Source organism: Balaenoptera physalus (assembly GCF_965194825.1).
Source record: "Balaenoptera physalus genome assembly, chromosome: 17".
Taxonomy (NCBI): Eukaryota; Metazoa; Chordata; class Mammalia; order Artiodactyla; family Balaenopteridae; genus Balaenoptera; species Balaenoptera physalus.
The window spans coordinates 49201471-49223363 of NC_138895.1; the positions used below are offsets into that span (position 1 = coordinate 49201471).

The 21893-nt window shown below is 46.6% G+C and overlaps 1 protein-coding gene across 11 annotated transcripts in view; it reads left to right on the top strand.

The window, feature by feature from the left end:
* The window catches only part of VPS13B (vacuolar protein sorting 13 homolog B), a 763196-nt gene that overhangs the window by 734764 nt on the left and 6539 nt on the right, over positions 1 to 21893 (top strand). For all 11 annotated transcript variants that reach the window (XM_082432674.1, XM_082432665.1, XM_082432664.1 and 8 more), the window contains 6 exons: positions 1592 to 1710; positions 5634 to 6439; positions 10556 to 10732; positions 12667 to 12837; positions 19196 to 19372; positions 21677 to 21779. In XM_082432674.1, the coding sequence (XP_082288800.1) occupies positions 1592 to 1710; positions 5634 to 6439; positions 10556 to 10732; positions 12667 to 12837; positions 19196 to 19372; positions 21677 to 21779 (1553 nt within the window). The remainder of the gene's footprint in view (positions 1 to 1591; positions 1711 to 5633; positions 6440 to 10555; positions 10733 to 12666; positions 12838 to 19195; positions 19373 to 21676; positions 21780 to 21893) is intronic.

Sequence of the window (21893 nt, forward strand, 5' to 3'; positions counted from 1 at the left end):
TATATCCTTGCCTCCATTGTCATAGATTAGGTGACCATAGGTGCGTGGGTTTATCTCTGGGCTTTCTATCCTGTTCCATTGATCTATATTTCTGTTTTTGTGCCAGTACCGTACTGACTTGATTACTGTAGATTTGTAGTATAGTCTGAAGTCAGGGAGCCTGATTCCTCCAGCTCCGTTTTTCTTTCTCAAGATTGCTTTGGCTATTCAGGGTCTTTTGTGTTTCCATACAAATTGTAAAACTTTTTGTTCTGGTTCTGTGAAAAAATGCCATTGGTAATTTGATAGGGATTGCATAAACATAGGCAGAACACTCTTTGACATAAATCGCAGCAAGATCTTTTTTGACCCACCTCCTAGAGTAATGAAAATTAAAACAAAAATAAGCAAATGGGACCTAATGAAACTTAAAAGCTTTTGCACAGCAAAGGAAACCATAAACAAGACAAAAAGACAACCCTCAGAATGGGAGAAAATATTTGCAAACAAAGCAACTGGCAAAGGAGTAATCTCCAAAATATACAAACAGCTCGTGCAGCTCAATATCAAAAAAACAAACAACCCAATCAAAAAGTGGGCAGAAGACCTAAATAGACTTCTCCAAAGAGGACATACAGATGGCCAAGAAGCACATGAAAAGATGTGCAACATCACTAATTATTAGAGAAATGCAAATCAAAACTACAATGAGGTGTCACCTCACACCAGTCAAAATGACCATCATCAAAAAACATACAAACAGTAAATGCTGGAGAGGGTGTGGAGAAAAGGGAACCCTCTTGCACTGTTGGTGGGAATGTAGATTGATACAACCACTGTGGTGAACAGTATGGAGGTTCCTTAAGAAACTAAAACTAGAACTACCAAATGACCCAGCAATCCCACTGCTGGGCATATACCCAGAGAAAACCATAATTCAAAAAAACACATGCACCCCAGTGTTCATTGCAGCACTATTTACAGTAGCCAGGACATGGAAGCAACCTAAATGTCCATCAACAGGAATGGATAAAGAAGGTGTGGTACATATATACAATGGAATATTACTCGGCCATAAAAAGGAACAAAATTGGGTCATTTGTAGAGACGTGGCTGGATCTAGAGACTGTCATACAGAGTGAAGTAAGTCAGAAAGAGAAAAACAAATATCGTATATTAACGCATATATGTGGAATCTAGAAAAATGGTATAAATGATCTTATTGGCAAAGCAGAAACAGAGACACAGACAGAAAACAAATGTATGGACACCACGGGGGGAAAGAGGGGGTGGGATGAATTGGGAGATGGGGATTGACATATATACACTATTGATACTATGTATAAAATGGATAACTAATGAGAACGTACTATATATAGCACAGGGAACTCTAGTCAGTGCTCTGAGGTGACTTAAATGGGAAGGAAATCCAAAAAAGAGGGGATATATGCATACATATAGCTGAGTCACTTTGCCGTACAGTAGAAACTAACACAACGTTGTAAAGCAACTATACTCTAATAAAAATTAAAAAAAAAAAAAGGACATTTGAAGCCATTTCAATAGTGTTTCTTATTGCTTTTCAATCTGATTTTGAGTATTCTTTTTGCAGGTTGTGTTCCTGACTGGCTTTGGCTATGTGTATGTGGACACTGTCCATCAGTGTGGCACAGTCTTCATCACTGTGGCCCCAGAAGGAAAAGCTGGACCTATTTTAACTAATACCAACAGGTAGGCTTAATTAGTATCCCAGTATCAGCAGGGTATGTTTCCCGTTATAAAGTTGTAAACCTACTATTTGCCATTCTTTGTCATCCAAATATATACATTAAGGCTTTTGGTTAATTATTGTATAATCCATAAGGGTATGGTTATTAGCATTAAATTACACCCATAATAAGAAGCAATATATCATCTTCCGTGGATACCCCTTCCAGTTCTTCTGTGGTGAGTTTAACAAGCTGATTTACAAACTAAGACATGCATCTTAGAATTATACATTATCATTAGCATGAAATGCAAATTAATACTTCTCTATCCACACAACCACCTAGTAATTAGTAATTAGACTTAGCTACAGCAAAAATAAAGTCACCTCTAAGAGCCACATTTTCCCCCGTTCAACCTGAGTGTTGCCATCAGGTTTTACAAATATGAACCAGAGTTATTATCCTTAATTTAAAGGAACTCATATAATTCAGTAGGAATAATATGAAGATAGTCCCTCCTTCCAAAAATTAAACAAGGGCAAAAGACACAAACAGAAAATTCAAGGAAGAGGAAACACAAGTAATCAAAGAAATGCAAATTTAAATAGGATATTACTTACTGAATTAACAATGATGTTCCATCGTATAGAGTCCTAGTAAAAGTGTAAATTGTTACTATTTTCTGGCAAGCACTTTAGCAATATGTATCAAGGGCTTTAAAATCCCTCTGGCTTGGAAATTCCACTTTTAACAGTTTTAAGAGCTTGAGAGTTAAAGCAATAATTAGAGAAGTAGGCAAAGGTATGCAGAGAGATTTTATCACATTGCTAATTATAATGGCAAAATATTCAGAGTACAAACCCCATCAGCAGGGGAATAGATGATACATAAATGTACCATAAATGGTATATCCACAGAAAAAAGACTTATAGGATTTTAGTGGAATAGAAAAATACATATGATGACTCTTAAATAAAGCAAACAGAATATAAAATTGAACATATAAATATCCTAGTTATGTGCACATACAAGTACATATATGCACACACATTCTCACACATACACAAAGAAAACATTCCTAGAAATAACACTGAAAAGAAAAGAATCAAAATTGTTAATGGATGTACGGTTATAAGTGATTATTTAATAATTTTCTGTATTTTAATTTTCTACAAGAAGAATGTACTTTATAATCAGAAAAATTTTAATTTTTTAAATTTTTATTTAAAATATGAAATAGTAATATCAACTTTTATACATTTGTCTAAGCTCCTTTTTTTAAATTTCCTTGCTTTTCATATATGGTTAAGAACTCATTAATTTGGACCTTGCCAAATTATCATTAATTTGAATTTGTAATATTTCAGACAGGTTGGGTAGACTATTTCCTTTGCCCAGAAGTGTTTGTAAAAAAAAATTAATAGTGTAACAAAACCGGAGACTAAATTTTGACTTGCATAGCCCAAAATTTCAAGCCCACACGACAATTTCAGGAACGTTTTATCTAGGGCATTAGGAGGGCATTGTTATGACAGTAGCAACAGTCCATGCATTCAGTGGTAGAAATAGGAAAGGAACAAGGATTTGCTTGTATTTCCTTAATTCATTTGTTCAGCAAATATTTTTCAAGTGCTTACTGGATGCCGGTGCTCTTGTAGGGATGAGGATACACCAGTGACCAAAACGCCCAAAATCGCTGCTCCCGAGGAGATCACATTCTCATAGGTGGGGAAAGGGAGGACAGAGAATAAACATAATAAAAAAGGAAATGTTATGGTTCAGTAGAAAGTTGGAGTTCTGCAGGGATAAGAACAGAGCCTGGGAAGGACTAGTAGTACCTGGGCACAGGGACAGAGAGAGTGTAGTTTTGAAAAACTGGTGTAGGTAAGCCTCACCAGGAAGTTGACATTTGAGCAACTTGAAAGCAGCGAGGGGGTTAGTAATGTGTGGTCATCTGGGGTGAGCTTTCCAGACAAAGGGCACAGCCAGTTCAAAGGTCAGAAGCAGTGTGCCTGGCATATTGGAGGAGCAGGGAACAGGCCAGTGCAGGCCAAGTGTAGAGGGTGAACAGGAAGGCACTAGTGCCTGGGGTCAGGGAGGGAAGGGCTAGAAGGAGGGGACACATCGTGTAGGGCTTCGTTTTACTTCTGAGTGAAACCAGGAAGTCACTGGAGCTTTTTGAGCAGAGAAGTTACATGATGTGACCTAAATTTTTAGAAGACCATTGGCAGCTTTATTTTTTTAAGTTTATTGAAGTATAGTTGATCTACAGTGTTACAGTGTTACAATGTTAATTTCTTCTGTACAGCAAAGTGACTCAGTTATACACATATATATTCTTTTTCATAGTCTTTTGCATTATGGTTTGTCACAGAATATTGAATATAGTTCCCTGCGCTTTTGCAGTAGACTATAGAGAAGCACAGGAGGAAGCAGGGAGACTGGTCAGGAGACTATTACAGTTATTCACACTAGAGGTGGTGATGGCTTAGGCTACACTGTCAGGGGAAGTGGTAAGAAATGGTCAGATTTGGGACGTATTTTAAGGAAAAGCCAATGGGATTTCCCTGGCGCATTGGATAAGGGTTGAAAATAGAGGCATCAAGGAGGATTTCCAAATTTTTGGTCTGAGCCCCTGGTAGGATGTGGTTGTCATGAACTAAGATGAGAACAACTGTATGTGGGATTGGGGGTGAGATCAAGAGTTTGACTACAGACGTGACCACTTGAGATGTGTTTTGAGACGTGTAAGTCACTACTATGTGGATGGGCAGCTAGAAATACAAGATCAGAGTTCACAGGGAGTTCTAGGCCGAATATGTGACTTTGGAAGTCATCAGCATATAGATGCACGTCAAATCATAGGCCTGGATGAAGATCTCCAAGGGGAGTGAGTGGAGATGGGAAGAGAAGAGGACCAAGGGCTCAACCCTGGGCACCTTAACTTTAAGAGGAGGGTGTCCCATAGGTGCTGAGTGACCAGACGTACAAGAGCTGAGAGCAGACATGCAAAGGAAGTTTTTCCAGAAGGAGGAAGTTATCGACCCCGTCAAATGCCATTGTAGGGTGAATGAGTCACGGACTAAATGCCCGTCATTTGATTTAGCCACATGGAAGTCCCTTGGGGGCCTTGACGAGACTTGCTTTGGTGGACGAGTGGGGACAAAGGCCTGCCTGGAGCAAGGTTAAGAGAAAGTGGAAAGTGAGGAATAGCAGACAAGGTGTATATGCTTTGGAGTTTTTATGTAAAGAGGATCAGGAAAATGAGTGATAGCTAGAGGGGGACATAGAGTTACGAGAGGGATTTTTTAAGACAAGAGAAATAAGAGCATGTTTATAAGCTGCTAGTAGTGAAGAAAAAACGATACAGAAAAAGGGTGAATTTCTGGAGAGATGACCTTGACGGGAGTGAGAGCCCAGTGGTTTAGCGCACGTCAGAGGGGTTCGCGATGGGCAGCTCAGCTCTAAACGTGGCGGGGGGAGCAGAGCACATGGCCTGACACGCTGGTAGCTGGGCTGTTGTGGTGTGGGCTCGTGATGAGTTTTCTTCTGCTTGCTGTACTTTTCCAGCATAAGGCATCTTGGTTATTTTATTATGACTTTCTGCTTTGTGATGATCATGACAGAGAATTAGTGCACAAAGAACTAGAGGGATTTGAGAATAAAAAATCTGGTGTTGATAAGGGAAACATGATACAGCAACACGACAAGAACTTGTAATAGTCCCTTTGGGAACATTTCCCAATACTGTTGGAGTATGACCGGCTCTGTCCAGACACAATGTACTGAAAGTTGAGTTCTTATTTGTTTCTTACGAGAATCTGATGGGACGTCAGGAGGTGTTTAATAAGGCACTATCATTAAAAACTAAGACATTATGGAAGAAAGGGAGGGAGGAAAAGAAAAGCAGGGGAGACTCATTGTTCTTTTCCCTTTCTCCCGTAGAACTCTGGAGAAGATTGTGACATTTAAAATGTTCATCACTCAGTTGAGCCTGGCGGTGTTTGATGATCTCACCCACCACAGAGTATCGTCTGAGCTCCTGAGACTTACACTGGACAGCGTTTTTCTCCAAATAGCCCCGGTGGCTGGTCACGTCCCTGGGGAAGAGACGGCCACCGCCCTCTTTCACCTTTACTGTGTGGAGGTCTGCTGTAGGGACCTGCAGTTGGACAACCAGCTATATAACAAGTCCAATTTCCACTTCGCTGTCTTGGTCTGCCAGGGGGAGAAAACAGAATCTATTCAGTGTTCCAAGATGCAGAGTCTCCTTACGTCCAACAAAGATTTGGAAGAATACAAGAAAAACTGTTTCATCAAACTCTGCCTCACCTTAACTGAGGGCAAGAGCTTCTTATTTGATATTAACGAGTTCAGTTTCGAACTGAAACCTGCCCGCTTATATGTGGAAGATACATTTGTCTACTACATCAAAACTTTGTTTGAGACCTACCTTCCTAGCAGCAACCCGGCCGGTCACCCCGCGGCCTTCGCAGGTGGGAAACAGGTGTTGCCCATGCAGGTCAGGCAGCACGCCAGGGCCCTGGTGCATCCTGTGAAGCTACGGAAGCTGGTGATACAGCCGGTGAATCTCCTCGTCAGCATCCACGCTTCCCTCAAGCTGTACATAGCCTCCGACCACACCCCGCTCTCCTTCTCAGTGTTTGAAAGAGGCCCCGTCTTCACCACGGCCAGGCAGCTCGTCCACGCCCTGGCCATGCACTATGCCGCGGGGGCTCTCTTCAGAGCAGGTGAGGACACAGCCAGGGGGCCACGATGAGCCGGAGCCTGAGCAGAAAGGAAAGGCTTGGGGTGGGCTTACTGACTTCAAGACATAGGGAAGCAGCGTGGTGGGAGGTGAAGAGCACAGCCTTTGCAGTTAGACAGTAATGGATTTGAATCCAGACTCTGCCACTGCCGGCTGTGAGGCCTTGGGCAAGTTATTGAACCTCCCATGTCTCAGTGTCCTCATCCATAAAATGGGTGTTAAGATTTTTGACAGGAAAAAGTGAAAGTATGTAAAGTACCCTGAATTTTGGTTGGCACTTAATGAACACTCAGGCAATAGTAGCTCTTATATTTGCTGTTATATAACAGAATTTTAATCCCATTTAGCAAACGCTTTTTCAGCTCCTTGCAGGCACAAGGCTCTATGCTAGGGCACTAGTGCGGCCAGAAAAACCAGCCCAGGCCCTCAGGTCCTGGGCCTAAAAGAAATCCAGTTCTGGGTTGTTAGCTTTCTTCATTACAGTCCATGAATAGCTCCAGGTGAGAAATTCAGAGGATTTGTGTGCTCGTCAGAGGCATAAAGAGCCTTCTACCTACCCAGCGCAGCCCTGCCTGTCTAGACAGATGGCAAAGAGAAGGCTATAGGCATCTCAGCCTCTCCACAGGCCTGAGCCCGGGGCGGGGGGAGTCCGCAGGGGGTGCTTTGAACATGTGTACAAAATGTTGTATGGGGAGCGCTGTGCACTGAAGGTTGCTTTGGAGACCAAGTTGTCTCCTGATACCCTATGGTGATTGGCTTCGGAACACGCCTTCTTGACCTAAATTCACTCTAAAGTGGTTTCAGTCTGATAATCTGGCTCCTCGCGTTCCCATGCGTTCCAGCACCCGACACCAAACAACCAGAGTGGGTCTTGCAGCCCCTTCTGGTAAAGAGCATGGAGGTCTTCCTTTCTGAAAGTAACGAACAAGAGACCTTGGTAATGTTGTACTTGGTGGGTGCATTCCCATATAAGGTAACATTGTAGCAGTGACTGACCCATGTAGTTGCCCTACTGCTAAGATTACATTTTCTCCATAAAGGAATTCATAGAGTTAGAGCGCTACCCAGAACTCTCAACTGAAAAGGGCAAGATCAGGGGAGGGCCCTGCCCGGGAACTGTTGTTTTGATAGCTTGTACAACAATGAAGAAAATATTTCCCTCTTCCTAGGATATTATTTAAAAACAAGCAGCTACGATTTCAAATTTAATAGACGGGTATATTAAAAACCTACTCTTTCAGGCAGTTTTTGTTTTTAACCTGAGAAGCATGCCTGTAGGTTACTGAGCTCTGCTCTGGAGCCTGGGAAGGAGTAAGCTTCACGTCCGTCTGGTCATCACATTAGGCTGAGGTGTGGGAAGCACCCATCAGAGTAATGAGCTGGCAGAGAAACCCCAACTGTGACCACCAAGGAACCACGTCCCTGCAGCCTATGTGCTAAAAATGATCTCTCTTTGTTTTGTTTTTCATGAGCTTTCACAAGAACATTCTGTTTGGATTTTTTGTAATCCACCTAAAAGTTCTCTAAGCTGTTGTCCCAATCTCATTATATGCTGAGACAAGAAATTCTGAAACAGAGGGCCAAGTTTTTAGGCCTGCTGGGAATTCTGTCACTAAAGGCCTGCAGACAATCTGAAGATTATCTGGAGGAAAACAGTGATTTTTGAAAGAGTTGGAAATGGGAAGATGGTAGGAGGTTACCCCTGGGTAGAAGCATCTTAAAGAGAATGCACTGGCATTCTGGTAGAGGAAAGGAGAGGGCTGGCCTGGGAGTGGGCAAGCTGCCTCTGCATCTCACATGGGTCAGTGTTCACCCACCGGACTTGATTAAAAGCTTCCTCATTGGGATGACTGAAATACCCTGACCTCATTTCTAGGGAGGTACTTGTAGAGGTTTTAACAGTAAAGTAGTTAGAAATGAGTAACAACTGACCCTATTTGAAGAAAAGAATGTGGGCTCTGTAACTTCCTGGGGTCCCCCTCTACCTCCAAGGCTCAGTTTGATGGGAAGCCAGACAGGCACTTGTTTTCAACAAAAGTCTGGAAACAGGTAAGAAAAAGATACATGTGCTTTTGGAGGGAAGTAATTAAAGAAGGAATGCCCTCAGGTGCTTTGGTCCTTTTCTGGCCATCTCAGATGCCACTGAGAAGTAGCGCTGGTCCACACGTAGCCTTCCCATCAGCAGTGAACCTAACCCAGGAGTCTCCCTCACCGTCCCGTAGCCGGGGTGAGGGCTAGAAGGTGAGGCTGGGTGCTTTCCACACACCCTGTGCCCCGCTGCCCTGGCCTGAATGGGCCCATTGTAGAGTGAGTGGTCTTTGCTTGGCAGTATCTACGCACCTTTCTTTATCTCTATATGGAACTTTAGGAGAGAAGGGGAATTAAGATGTTTCTAGTCCAATCTTCTGCCTCCAGGCGAACCTTACAACTATGCCAAGCTAAAGGAAATTTGTTGTTTCTTCACCTCCAGAGAAGGCCCTCCAAGGGAGACTATTCCACAGCCTTCCACGGTACCCTGCCTACTCAGCGCAGCCTGGGCTCCCAGGAAGAGGGAGGGTGGGCTCTGGAACCAGCTAAACCTGGCTTGGAACCCTCGCACGTGTCTAAACGGCGGGGAGGCTGTGAACTGACTCAACCTCTGAGCCGCAGTTTCCTCCTTGTCCTGCCTGCCCTGGAGATGGTGGAGACGGGGTGACACCGTGTCGGAGTAGGCTCTGTCCCTTGCACCTGGAACAGTCCCTGAACCCAGGGAGAGGCTCAGTCCTTGGCTAATCTGAATTTACACGGAGGCAGGTACTAGGACTTGAAGAGTTGCTGTGAGAATTGAGGGAGTTGAATGCCTGGCGCCCATAGGCGCTTCCATTTATAATCTGCATCTTCTGGAAGTTATTCCCTCTTTTAACCTAAACCCTAGTGTTGTCTTCTAATGTTCCAGAGAAGAGAGGTGGGCTCAAAATTTAAGAACGTTCCTCTCTACAAGGGCTGGGCCTGGGAACCCTTCAGGGCTCTGGCTTGGCTCTTGCACCCACACCTTCCCTACCCTCTGGGACTGATGACTTGACTGGGAGGTCTCTGTCACAGGCCTGGCCTCCAAAACCCTGCTGGGGGTGGGGGGGCAGGATCGGCTCCCACACGGGTCCTGTCCCCGCGGCCTCCCCGTTAAAGCGCTCGCCGCCCTGGGCTGGAGAGGCCATGGTGTCCCCGGGGGGAGCTGTCTGTTCGGCATCCTCCTCTCCTGAGCCCCCGGCCCTTGCCTGCACCTCCCGTCCTCCGGGCGAGAGCCCCGAGCCCCCCACCCGGGGAGGAAGGCGAAGGGGAGCCGCTCCAGCCTCCACACCACAGCCCCGTTCCCACGGGGCCGAGCGCTCGGCAGTCGGGCCGCCGCTGAGCGGGCCGGCTCCTGGCGAGCCCCAGCTCAAGTAGGAAACCAGATCCAAAGCTCCCCTCCTGGGACATTCGCGGGGAACACGCCCCTCTCGCTAACCTAATCAGCATGTCCCTGTCACTAGAGTTTACACAACTGAAGCTGGGCTTGAAGGGGAAACATTTCTCTGGCTCCAGCTCCACTCCAAAGGGAAGCGCTCAGCTTGGTAGGATTGGGAAAGATTAAAAATAACTGCTCCATCCTTGTCAGAACTGTGCATCCCCTTTGCAACACCGCATTTAGCATCTGGCCTCCTCCCCTGACCAGGCGTCTCCTCCTCATCCTGGTGCCTCCGCTGCCCAAGGAGGTTTTAAGGGTAACTTCCCGGCCTGTGAACACCTGCAGCCCCAGGGACTGCCTTTCCTGGGGGCGGGAGCATCGTCCCCTGCACACGGGTCCCTTTTAGCAGGAATACGGGAGGCTCGGGCAGGGAAGTCATATTAAAGCTATTTGTGAGGCCGCCAAAAGGATCACTTTGATTTATAAAGTATGAAAGTTTGCCATTTATGAATTCACAGTGAATGAGTTATTTCCCATATTTTGCTCCAAAGGAGCTTATTACATTCTCCATTCTAGTGTGAAAAATGAATTGCAGGGAAAATGGGTCACTTGTCCCATATGTTGAAAGTGCTGTGTTTAAGATTTCAGTAACCCCTTCCCTTTGGTCCCTCACAGGCTGGGTGGTTGGATCCCTGGAAATCCTTGGCAGCCCGGCAAGTTTGGTGCGAAGCATCGGGAATGGGATCGCCGACTTCTTCAGGCTTCCGTACGAGGGGCTGACCCGAGGCCCGGGAGCCTTTGTGAGCGGAGTTTCCAGAGGGACGACATCATTTGTGAAGCACATTTCCAAAGGTAGCTATTCGGGTTCCTTGTAATGAGGCCTTATTTTCATTCCTTCCCTCTCTTATTTTTTATTTTTAAAGAACGTGTTAAAAGTTTTCAGTGAATTAAGTTTGCCTCTAACTTTGTTTGGCTTGTTAGCTGGCAGTGAAGTGTTGGATTTGTAACAAAGCTCATATATAATGTCTTATATTTTAAACAGATCACTGCTTGCCTGTAGTGTGTGAAAATGTTTCAGAAACTTCAGAATTTGAAACCTCCCAATGGGAAAACAAGGATTGGCTCAACTGTTATTCCATGTGATAAATACAGAAATATTAAAGGTGTTCAGGACTTCTGCTAAACATCAGAAATCCTACACTGTGTTGCCTCATCATATTTTTTTAAATGTAGATACAGTTGTCATAACTTTTGTAAGGCTATGGATACATTTTGACGTGGAAGCCGATTGGGAGGTGAAAGAGCCAGCTTTTCCCTAGCACGCCACGTAAACAGTGCCACCTTGTGGCCCAGACGGGTCATCAGGCGCAGAAGCCAAACTGCCGCCCACAAGAAGGAGAGCGTGCTTTCCTTTCATCCGTGTGTTTGTTTGCCCATATTTTGGTCAGGTTGGCAGTGACTCGGGAACTAACAAGGGCCATCTGAGTCCCCGTTTCTTCTCAGCAGGAGGCAGGGGAAACAGGGCAAAGGCCTCCTCCCCCATAAAAGGCTTTTTACTGTCAACAGTACTGCAACTCTGTTATGAGTGGGCAGGTTACAGAAGTCTCTAGAAGGCCTCAAACAAGACTTGAGCTCGAAATATGAGAACCCATGATCCATAGAGGGGGACTGGCAAGAGAACAGCAAGAGCAATAAACCAAATTCCATGGACAATCACGGGACCACTCCCCCGGGGCCCCGGTCATCCGGGAGGCCTGTGAGCCAAGCTGCAGGAACTCACAGATGAGTCACTGGTGGATTTCTCACTCTTGACACTTGAATCTTTGTGGTTCTGTTGTTTTTATTTTAAAATAAGACAACCAACACTTGCTAAATTGCACTCCGGCAGTAATTTTAGCATAGTGACTCACTGAATGTTTTTTACACTTGTTCTCTCCTTCTCTTAGGAAAATCTGTTTGGTTTGTCTGTGTGTGTGTACGTGGATTTTTTCTTTTCAGATGACTGGTTAAGATGCAGCTGCAAAAACAACATCTTCCATTTCTTCTGAAAACTAGACATCCAATAACAGATGAACTAATTCATTAGCTTCAGGATATGTCCGTTGATGTCTTTCAGTTTTGCTCACTGGGGTCTATGCAGACTTGCTAGAGGGGATTATGACTGTCTTGAGCAAGATGCAGAAATAGCCTTTCTTGGGAAAACCAGACAGAATCGTGGCTTTCACATGCTTTACTCCCTTTGTTGTCCTCACTGTTTTTCAGCTAACACCCTGAATATCAAAATCACACATATTCTCTGTGGCATAATAATTATTTCCTGACTGTCAAATGATAAAAGTAGAAACATTCCTTTACGATCTGTTTAAAATTCAGCAGCATAACCTTACCCTTTCAAATCAGAGCAGGCAAATTGCAACCTTCAAAACTGGGCCTCAGTGAGGACTTCAAAACTAACTATTTTAGCCAAGCCCTAACATTCAAATGAAAGTGCATGATAGCCTCCTATGAGGCCGTGGGCATTTTTCTGGTAACGGAGGTTCTGATTCTACCCGCTGTGAGGAGTGCCATCACCCTTGTCAGCAAGTGTTCATCTTCACCTCATTGTCTTAAGGCTGCTTCTTCAAACTGACCGAGGGGAAGCCACCCTCACTCTCCATGGGCGAGTCCAGAAGGCGGATGTGCTTCCACCTCCCTCTCCCCTCCCCCACAGCGCTCCAGGGACCACTCCCCTAGGGGCCACCGTCTATGTGACCAGGAGACCAACCCACGTGCTCTTGTGCCCTCAGGTACCCTCACCTCTATCACCAACCTGGCCACGAGCCTGGCCCGGAACATGGACCGGCTCTCGCTGGATGAGGAGCATTACAACCGGCAGGAGGAGTGGCGGCGGCAGCTCCCGGAGAGCCTAGGCGAGGGGCTCCGGCAGGGCCTGTCCCGGCTGGGCATCAGCCTGCTCGGTAAGGGGCCGCCGGGGACCGGGGCCCAGGACTTCCCACGGGCTGGTTGTGGACTGTCCCTCTTTCTGCAGAGATGCTGAGGCTCAGAGAGGCCAAGGCACGCATTCTGGTTCCTACCCTGGCCAGCGGGGCTCTGGAACCGGCACCCTCTCCAGAGCCCTTGTGCGGCTGCGCAGGGCCATCCTGGGACCTGGGCGCTCCCCGCTCCCCGCTCCCCGCCGGTCGCGTTCCCGCCTTCCCTCGCCTCTGGTGGGAGATGCCTCTCTGCGTCCTCGTGGCTTCCGTAAGACATCATTCACTCCGTAGGGCCCCGCGCGCGGGGTGTCAACACAAGGACGGCAGCCCACAGCTGCATGCTTGCTGAAGGGAGCAACGGGCAAACCTCCTGAAGCGCTTGCTGCCTCTCTGCCACAGATACTGCAAACGCCTGCTTGTGTTTGGGAAGCACTTGAGCAATGTGCAAATGTCATGTAAACTTCAGTGAGGAGCCCACTTTTCCCTTTTATTTTTTTAAGAATGCCAGATCTGCCTGACTCCGAGTAATTGCCATTTGTCAAGCAGCCAGATGGTATAGCTAGAGATGAAGATTGCTAGGGGTATTTCCAAATATTACAAATGTTTGAAAAATAAGTTGCTTTGGAAAATCTATGAAAAGGAAGCTTCAGAGCTGAAATTTTACAGAGCAGGATTTTCAAGGGTATCTTTTGTTTATTTGTTTGCAAAGGAATTTAAAACTGTATTGCTTGGCAGCCTGCCTGCCGAGCATCTGAAGGAGTGTGCATCTTGCAGAGATCAAAGTGGCCCAAAGCAGGGAGAGCAAAGGTCAGAAAAGATGAGCTTGAAAGGATTTGTCCTCTCTCCAGGCTGCAGTTCTGTACATAACCCCCCCAACTCGCAGCGGGGCCAGCTGAGGCCCCGAGAGGAAGTCGTAAGATGTTACAACTTCAGGTTAAGTTACTAGAAAGTGTTTAAGCCCTCACCTGCGGTGGTGTGGGGCACGGTCCTGTGATGATGTGTGGGAACGGGGACCCGGGGTGGAGCAGCTGGTCAAGGAGCGACCCGGCCGGCAGAGTGGCTGCTCTGGGGAAGGGCAGACGGCGGGGGAAGGGGGGGGAACCGGTCCTCGGGAGCCAGCGGACCCCAGGCTCAGGTGTCCAGGCCCTTTCTCTGTGACCTCAGAGCTTCTCTTTTGTAAATTGGGGCTGAAAATTACTCTGCCGTTATTGGAAGTAATGCTGGTCGGTTGTGTGCCAGGCATAGGGTCCATGTTTGGTAAACAGCACCTTCATTATATTCTGGCAGCAAAGGAACTATAAGAGTTGCCTGGTTTCAGAGAGTGTCCCCGCAGAGAGAGACATCTGAGCAGTGGCAGGAGCATTTCTGCTTTAGTTTTAGTCCAGTGGGTTCAGTTGCTGTAACCACAGGAAGTGTCAGTGAGGTTATCTTGGAGCCCTCAAGCCATCATTTGGGAACTGTGGGACCTCTTTCTGCTAAGAATCGTGGTTTTACATGCCCTCTGCTCTGGGCAGGAGAGCTTCCTTCTCGCTGTCCAAGCGCTTCTTGGATGGAGGCGCTCAGCAGAGGAGACCTGAGCCGGCTGGCACGTGGCTGTCCCCGTCCTGACTAATCTGTTCTCTCCCCACCCAGAGAAGCCCACATCCACCACCCATTTTCCACAGTGTAAAACTGTGCCTGATGGTAGAAATCAGTTACGTGGGGAGCCATGGTTCTGCCTTTGTGATGTCACCCTTTCCAGCATGGCTCCTGTTGTTAACCAGGGTAGAAAATCCTAAACCTTTGAACTTTGCTATAGCCATCATGTTTTGTACTCACTCATCCATGCAAGGAACCACTTAGCCTGTCTGTGGAAACTACAGTGGGCTGGTGGAGTCTGTGGGCCCCTAAGAGCTCCACTCGCAGCAGCACATGTGGAGCAGTGTGTCCATTTCTGTGCTTCTCAGGCTAAGGTTGGCCCAACCAGCTTCCTTTCCTGGAAGAGTTCAAGAACTCTCTGTACCCCACATAATCACTGGGTCATTTCAAAACGTCTGGTCCTTGATGTGTGGCAGGAAGAAAGGGGAGAGTAGGACCAACCAAGTCCCCTCACCTGGGAAAGTATAGATTTGTCACCATTTAATCCATCCCCAGAAATGGTGTATAAAACTGCCAAATGCCAGTAAATGCCCGATTGAAGTTAGAGCTATTATCATATAATAGTTTGAAAGCCATGCTTGGTGAAATCAAAATGCTAGTTCCTCAGTTTCTTCCTTTATAAGACATAAACATAAATGACCTGGTCAGTAAAAAATATATTTAAATAACACTTCTGGGTTGTCAAAGTACTTTCACATGGGTCATCTTATTTGATCTTCAAACCTAGGCATGAATGAGGTTAAGTGACTTGCCCAGGTCAAACCTCCAGGCAGGACAAGAACCTGGGCCTTCCCACATGTCACCCACCCTGGAGGGCTCCAAGCCTGGAAACGATCAGGATGTGGGGAAACTGAACAATTGACAGTTCCAGGGTAGGAAAAATACATTTCCCCCAAATGTTTATGGGTTTGATGGGCCTTCTTGACTCGGCTTGGCCCTCATGGGGACACGGTGGAGCGTTATGAGGCACTTGAAAAATCAAAGGACGTCTTTAGCTGTCCTGCCCAGCCCCATCGCCCCGGGATAGTGAGGAAGTGTTGGGCTGCAGAGGGATGCCGCGGAGGCTCCTGCAGGAAATCCACAACCGTTTTCAGAAAGCAGTGGCTTCTGGAAAAACTCTGTTTAGCCTGCAGAGTTGGCATCAGGCTTGCCTGCATTTACCAGATCCGTTCCCCGGATGCCCCCACTTTCTACTACCCCCTGGAGCCTGCTGAGAGAGGATGTGAGCTCCGTGTCGCAGCTGCACGGCACGTCCCCTCCCAGGTGGGACTTCTCCCTGGTGAATACCTAAGGCAGGATGTCAGAACTCGCTTCCCTGGCCCGTGCCTGAGCTGGATGAAGCGCTGCTGGCTTTCCCAGCAGCCACACCTGTCTTGACGGCCGCTCTCGGGACGCCCTTCAGAATCCCGACCATGTAGGCCTCCACCAGGTGAGTCGGGATGGTTTCGCGAGCGAGCGAGTGAAGAGCTGGGCACCGAGAAGGCGCTTAACACACAGTCCGGCTGATGCTGCCCTCAGCCATCAGCACCCTGCTTTGCAGTTAGAAGGGAATTTGGGAATAACAGACGTGCTTCCTTCTCAGTTTGCTCATCTGTCGTGGTCAAAACAAGCAAGCCTCAAGCCGGGATGCCTAATACACTCTGTGGGGTTCGTTTGTCCCTGGAACGTGAGCTGTGGAGCGGTGTCCCAGCCCAGGCCTGTGCCTCCGCTATTGTGATTTAAAAAAAAATGTTCAGAATAAAATTACAACATGTAATAAGGCAGTACCAAAATAGCCACACAGGCAGAACATTCATAGATAGTGACCCAGTGAGTTTTGCCTAAGGCTGGGGAGCAAGTCACAGAAGAGGTGAGGGAGGGTCTTTTAGTTCCCTTGCTTCACAGAGCAAGCCCTCCTCTTCCAGCAAAGGGTAGGAAAAGAAGCACGTCTGGGACTTCCCTGGCGGTCCAGTGGTTAGGACTCCATGCTTCCCCTGCAGGGGTGCACGGGTTCAATCCCCGGTCAGAGAACTAAGATCCCGCATGCCGCGCAGTGTGACCAAAAAAAAAGAGGAAAGGAAGCACATCCGGCTTCTGCCCTGCCCAGCACACGAGGGGGGTCCGGGGAAGCGCCCCTTCCCTCCCTGCCTCACTTCATCACATCACAGCCGGCTCCATGTGGCTGCCCTCCCCGTGGGCCTGATGCCAGCAGACAAGTTTGGGGATCAGTCGCCGCTAACTAAAGCCTCAGAGCAGAGTTGGAGTGTATGGCAGTAAATAATTTACCAGTTGTGGGATTTAGCGGGATTACACTGCCTGAGAGACCCTCTGAAGCCCTGGGAGAGCTGCTTCTCAGGCTCAGCTGCAGACGCAGGCCGGGCTGCCGGTCTCTCACGCACCTGGAGCCCAGTGAGGTGTCGGTGTGTGTGACAGGCCGGCCTCCCACCTGGGGCCTGGCACTGGCCCAGGGCATGCGCTCCTGCAGCTCCTTCTCTACCTCTTAGCATCTAACACCTTGTCACGGGGTTCAGGCTTTCCACTTTGGGGGCTGCCTGAAGAATTTATCTATCAAAGTTTATCTATCAGAGCCTTCACCGTGGCCGGTGGCTGGAGAAAGTGGAAGATCAAAGGGGAGTTTCACTGTGATACGGGTTTGCACTTAGGCAGATCCAAGTCAGAGCCTTGTGTGGATAATCACTGCTCTATGCTCCTTGTGCTGGTCAGGCCTGACACGTTAAAGGAAAATGGGAGATTTTCACCTGCCCCCCAACTCTGTTTTAATAGTGTTAACGGCAATCTGCCCTTCAGAGAAGACATTTCTACCAGAAATACAGGCAATAACTTATTGGTGAATTTGTAATTATTTACCCCACCTTTTCTACTCTTAAGCATGGAGATCTTTCAAAGAAATCAGAAAGTGAAATCACAAAGTCTGTGTTCTTTGATTTGATGCTATTCACTTTGAACTGTCTGCTATGAAATGATTTGAAGAGAAGACCCCAGGGTTCTTGCCTCTCCCAGTGCAGCCGGTTCCATTAATACTTCCCAGCTGCCCTGACTTCTGACCTCATAGATGGAGAGCAGAACATCAGATTCCTCAGACTGAAAACAGGAGGCGAGCTCCCAGCCCAAGCACCAAGACCAGGTGTCTTGGGGGGTGCTGAGACTGCCATCCCTTGGCGCCTGATAGCCAAGGTGGCCCAGGCGAGCTGTGAGCAGCTTCTTCCACTTCCCTCATCATTTCTTTAAGAGGTTTGGGAAGCGGTGGTCTAGGCTGGGAAACAGACCTGTCGCCTCAGGTCATTCTTAATCTGTCAGTACATAAACTTAAATGGCTCTGTCAAAATTTAGAGGAGTGGAATCCATGAAGAACATTGGCTTTACAACTGACCCAAAGGAACTGGCCTTTCATTTTACTGGATTTCGTTCAACGGAATATTACTTGAAATTAGCAGGTCATTAACTGAGAACTGGAAATCTCCCTTTACCCAGGAGACTGAATTAGTGGCATTTGGAATAATGGGATTTGACATGTACCACAATTTCTACCAGGGGACTGTGCATTTTCATTAATCCTAGCAGGTTTGAGCTGAAAACAGAGAATTCTGTCAAGAATTGTAATGAAATTTCTACCTCTTACTGGGTTAGGGAACCCTTCCCTCTGACACGGCAAAAAAATCTGGATTGTTGGGGCCTTTAGTCGAACTCATCCCTGGTCCCTCAAGGTAAGAGGAGCAAGGGGGGGGACCCACAGAGGCTGAGGGATTCGCCCTCCAGCTCCGAGCATGGCCTGGCTGCCCCGTGGGAAAGCCGTTAGAGCAAAGTGCCGTGAGCGCAGGGTTTGTAGCTGTTCTCAAGTGAACGGTAAGTGGCCAAACCTCAGCTGAAGTGAGAGAAAAGGAAATTCTTCCAAGACTGGCAAAGGAAAGAGCTTGTTTTATAAACAGGATCAGTGAATAGCTTGGTGGTTAAGAGCGAGGCTGTGACTCGACTCCCTGGACTCCAATCCTGGCTCAAGCGCAGGGCAGCTGTGTGACCTTGGGAAAAACTCCTTAACCTCCCTGTGCCTCGGTGGCCTTGTCTAGGAACTGAGGGTAAGAGCCACGCCTGATTCCCTAGGGTTGTGGGAATTAACGATCTCCTACAAGTAAGCTCTTAGCACACAGTAAGCACTCAAAACAGATTTGCTATAATAGCAATAATAATTACTATATCAACAATTACTCTTATCATATAATTATTAACATATTAACATTACATTACTATTAAATAATTGCTCTTATTCTTACTAAAAGAGAGAACAAGGAAAGGGGCTGGCCCTTTTCAGTTTTTTCATCCTCTTGATTCAGTGAAAATGTATTAGGCTCACTCTCCTCCTAAGGAATTGTTAGCTCTTGTCCCTAAACTGTGTTGCCTGATTTCTGGAAAAGGATGTGTGGGTGTCACTTGGGAATAGTCTGGCATGTTTATTAAATTCGAAACTGAACTTCACAGATCCTGTGTTGGGCCAAACCCAGTCTGAACATTGTGTTTTGATGAAGATAATAATGTCTAACACATCCTCAATGTACTTAGATAAATGGTAAACAAATGCATAGTAAAGAGCTTTATAATGAGGGTGGGGTTTCATTTTCAATCCAAACAAAACTGTGCTCCAGATTGAAGGTTTTCTCTTTCTCAGGATTTTATGCATCAGTCCTCACCCGGGGCTTTTTTTGTTTTTCAGGTGCAATTGCTGGTATAGTCGATCAGCCAATGCAGAACTTCCAGAAAACATCAGAGGCTCATGGTTCAGCAGGACACAAGGCCAAGGGTGTTATCTCCGGCGTGGGGAAAGGAATCATGGGAGTGTTCACGAAGCCCATTGGAGGGGCTGCTGAGCTCGTGTCACAGACTGGCTACGGTGAGTCCTGGAGAACCAGCCAACTCAGACATCACCGATAAATTTGCGTTATTATACCAAGGTTTCCCTAAGATAATCTAGCCCCTCACATGACAGAGGAGTGAAAAATAAAATAGATAAATCTATAAATAAATAGTCCTTTTTCTTACTTCTTTATGCTTATTTACACAAAGAGTTGAATTGGACTATGACTAATAAATTATGATAATAAAATTATAAAGCCAGGAAATCAATTAATAATTTCAGTATATACAGGTCACAGAATCTTTTTACAGTCATTTAATAAAATAGACTTTAATGCAAAGTAACCAGTTAGAGGTTGAGGGCAATAAATCCAATATATTGAAGCAGAAAGTAGACTTACTTTTTCTGGTGAGCAATTTGAAAGAAAAAAATAAGTTATAAAGCAGGAAGATATCTTTAAAAGACAACGCATATGTATGTGGAGAATGAGAGAGAGAGGAGCATGCGTGTGGCGGTGGGTGCATGCACTTGCCCGTGCAGCTTGGCGTCAGGCATGGCTTTCTCGCCAGCAATTGTGCTGCTCTTGCAGCCAGGCCCAGTCTCCTGGCCAGTGTCAGCGAAGGTGCATGATCTGCCACTGAAAACCCTTCCCTGAGCAGACAGGTGCGGAGAACTTGGGCTCGTGGAACTACCGCATTAGGCTGGTGCCAGGCCTCTCCACACACACACGTGCACGCAGGAGCAGTGGGTGCGTGCGAAAGGAAGCGCCTCCTCCTGTGCTAATTTTCTGCATTCTTGGCAGAGCACATTAAAGTGACTTTACAGAACCAGGCAACTGGAATTGTTAGCTTTTTTTTTTTTTTTTTTTGGCCGGACCTCGCGGCTTGCAGAATCTTAGTTCCCCGACCAGGCACTGAACACTCGGCCCTTGGCAGTGAAAGTGCAGAGTCCTAACCACTGGACCGCCAGGGACACTGCAATTGTTAACCTTTTTACCTAAAATCGGTGTCATCATTTTGGTCATGAAGTGGCTGGCTGGCTGGAACCACAAACTACAGGCAGGAGCTTTGCATCTGTATCTGCATCTGGCCATAAAGTCTGCAGGGTGCATTTGACTGCGGCCTCCTGCGCCTCACTAGGTCTGACAAGAGGCAGCCCACACTAGGGCATAAAACCCGTGTCTGAAAGGAAGAGAGCGGGAGACGAGTGCCCACACTCAGGCAACCATCCGGAGAGGCTCCTTTAAGAGACCACACAGACAGGAACATGTGTTCCTCTCCGCTCTTCCCCTCACCTCCTTCCCCTCAAGTTCTGTCTCTCACTCCTTCTGTGGATGACATTTTCACTCGCAGGGAAACTGACAAAAAGAACTGCTGCAACTTATAACTGGACAAAGTTAAATGCTCCCTTATCAAATACTTAACACGTTAATAAAAACAGTATTCCTTTTTGCTATAGACTGCAGTGAGGTAAAGTCAACTTATACTTCATAAATTCCTCTGGTCTTGAAAATGCCATTGTCCCTCACTGTGTGTTTCCCAAGGCTGAGGAACTCTCCCTTATGTAAGAGCACCTCAGAACAGAGCCTCACGTGGGCCTTGCTGGTTTCCATCATTCCTGTAAAACTTTTATTACTGCACTGAAGGTTTTACAAACCACTAACTCTTAGTCTAATGACTGTGCCTCGTTTATAAACATTTACAAGCCCTCGGAAGGCACACATGCTGTACCATCTTTGGTTCCGAAGCGTCTCTCTGGAGGGCTGCATGACTGCTGCTGGGTGCCCTCGTCTGGTGCTGGCACAGGGAGAGCGTGTAGTAAACCAGAGGCCCCAAGAGCACTCATAAATGTATATGGATTCATGTTTAACAGCTGGATTAAGTCACTTAAATACTGCATCTAGACAAACCGTGTGCCTTTGTGTGCATCTCTGTGTATGTTGTGTTTTCTATTTCACCAGCCACAGCACAGATACGGAAGTATTGTAATATTAAGCAAGGAAGTCAACTAACAATCTTGACTTTTGTATCACATAAATTGTAAATGATGTGTAAGCTATTGCTCCAGACTGATTACTCCCAGGAGCATTATGCGTCCTCTAATTGCCAGTCTATGCTTGGACTGTAGCTCATTCATATTTCAGTTTGCAGCTAATATAAGATCACCAGGGTTAAGAGCATTGCAATGTTTAATGATTATCTATATACTTGCTTCCAAAGATGTGATATCATTTTGGATCTGTAGCATTTTATGGATGGCTTTAAGCAGATGACATCACTGTAGCATGAAACTGTTTTCCAGAAAACAGCTAGTAAAACTCCCTTACTTCTCTTACCACAGGTATTTTACACGGAGCTGGACTTTCTCAGCTTCCCAAACAGCGCTATCAGCCAAGTGATCTGCATGCTGACCAGGCTCCAAATAGCCACGTCAAATACGTCTGGTAAAATTATCTAGACACTTGTTCAACTGTACACGTGCGCTGTATGTTAACAGGGCCTGGCTTGCTCTCAAGCTAACGGGCCACACTTCCAGGGAAGCCCAAGAGGAGCAGCTG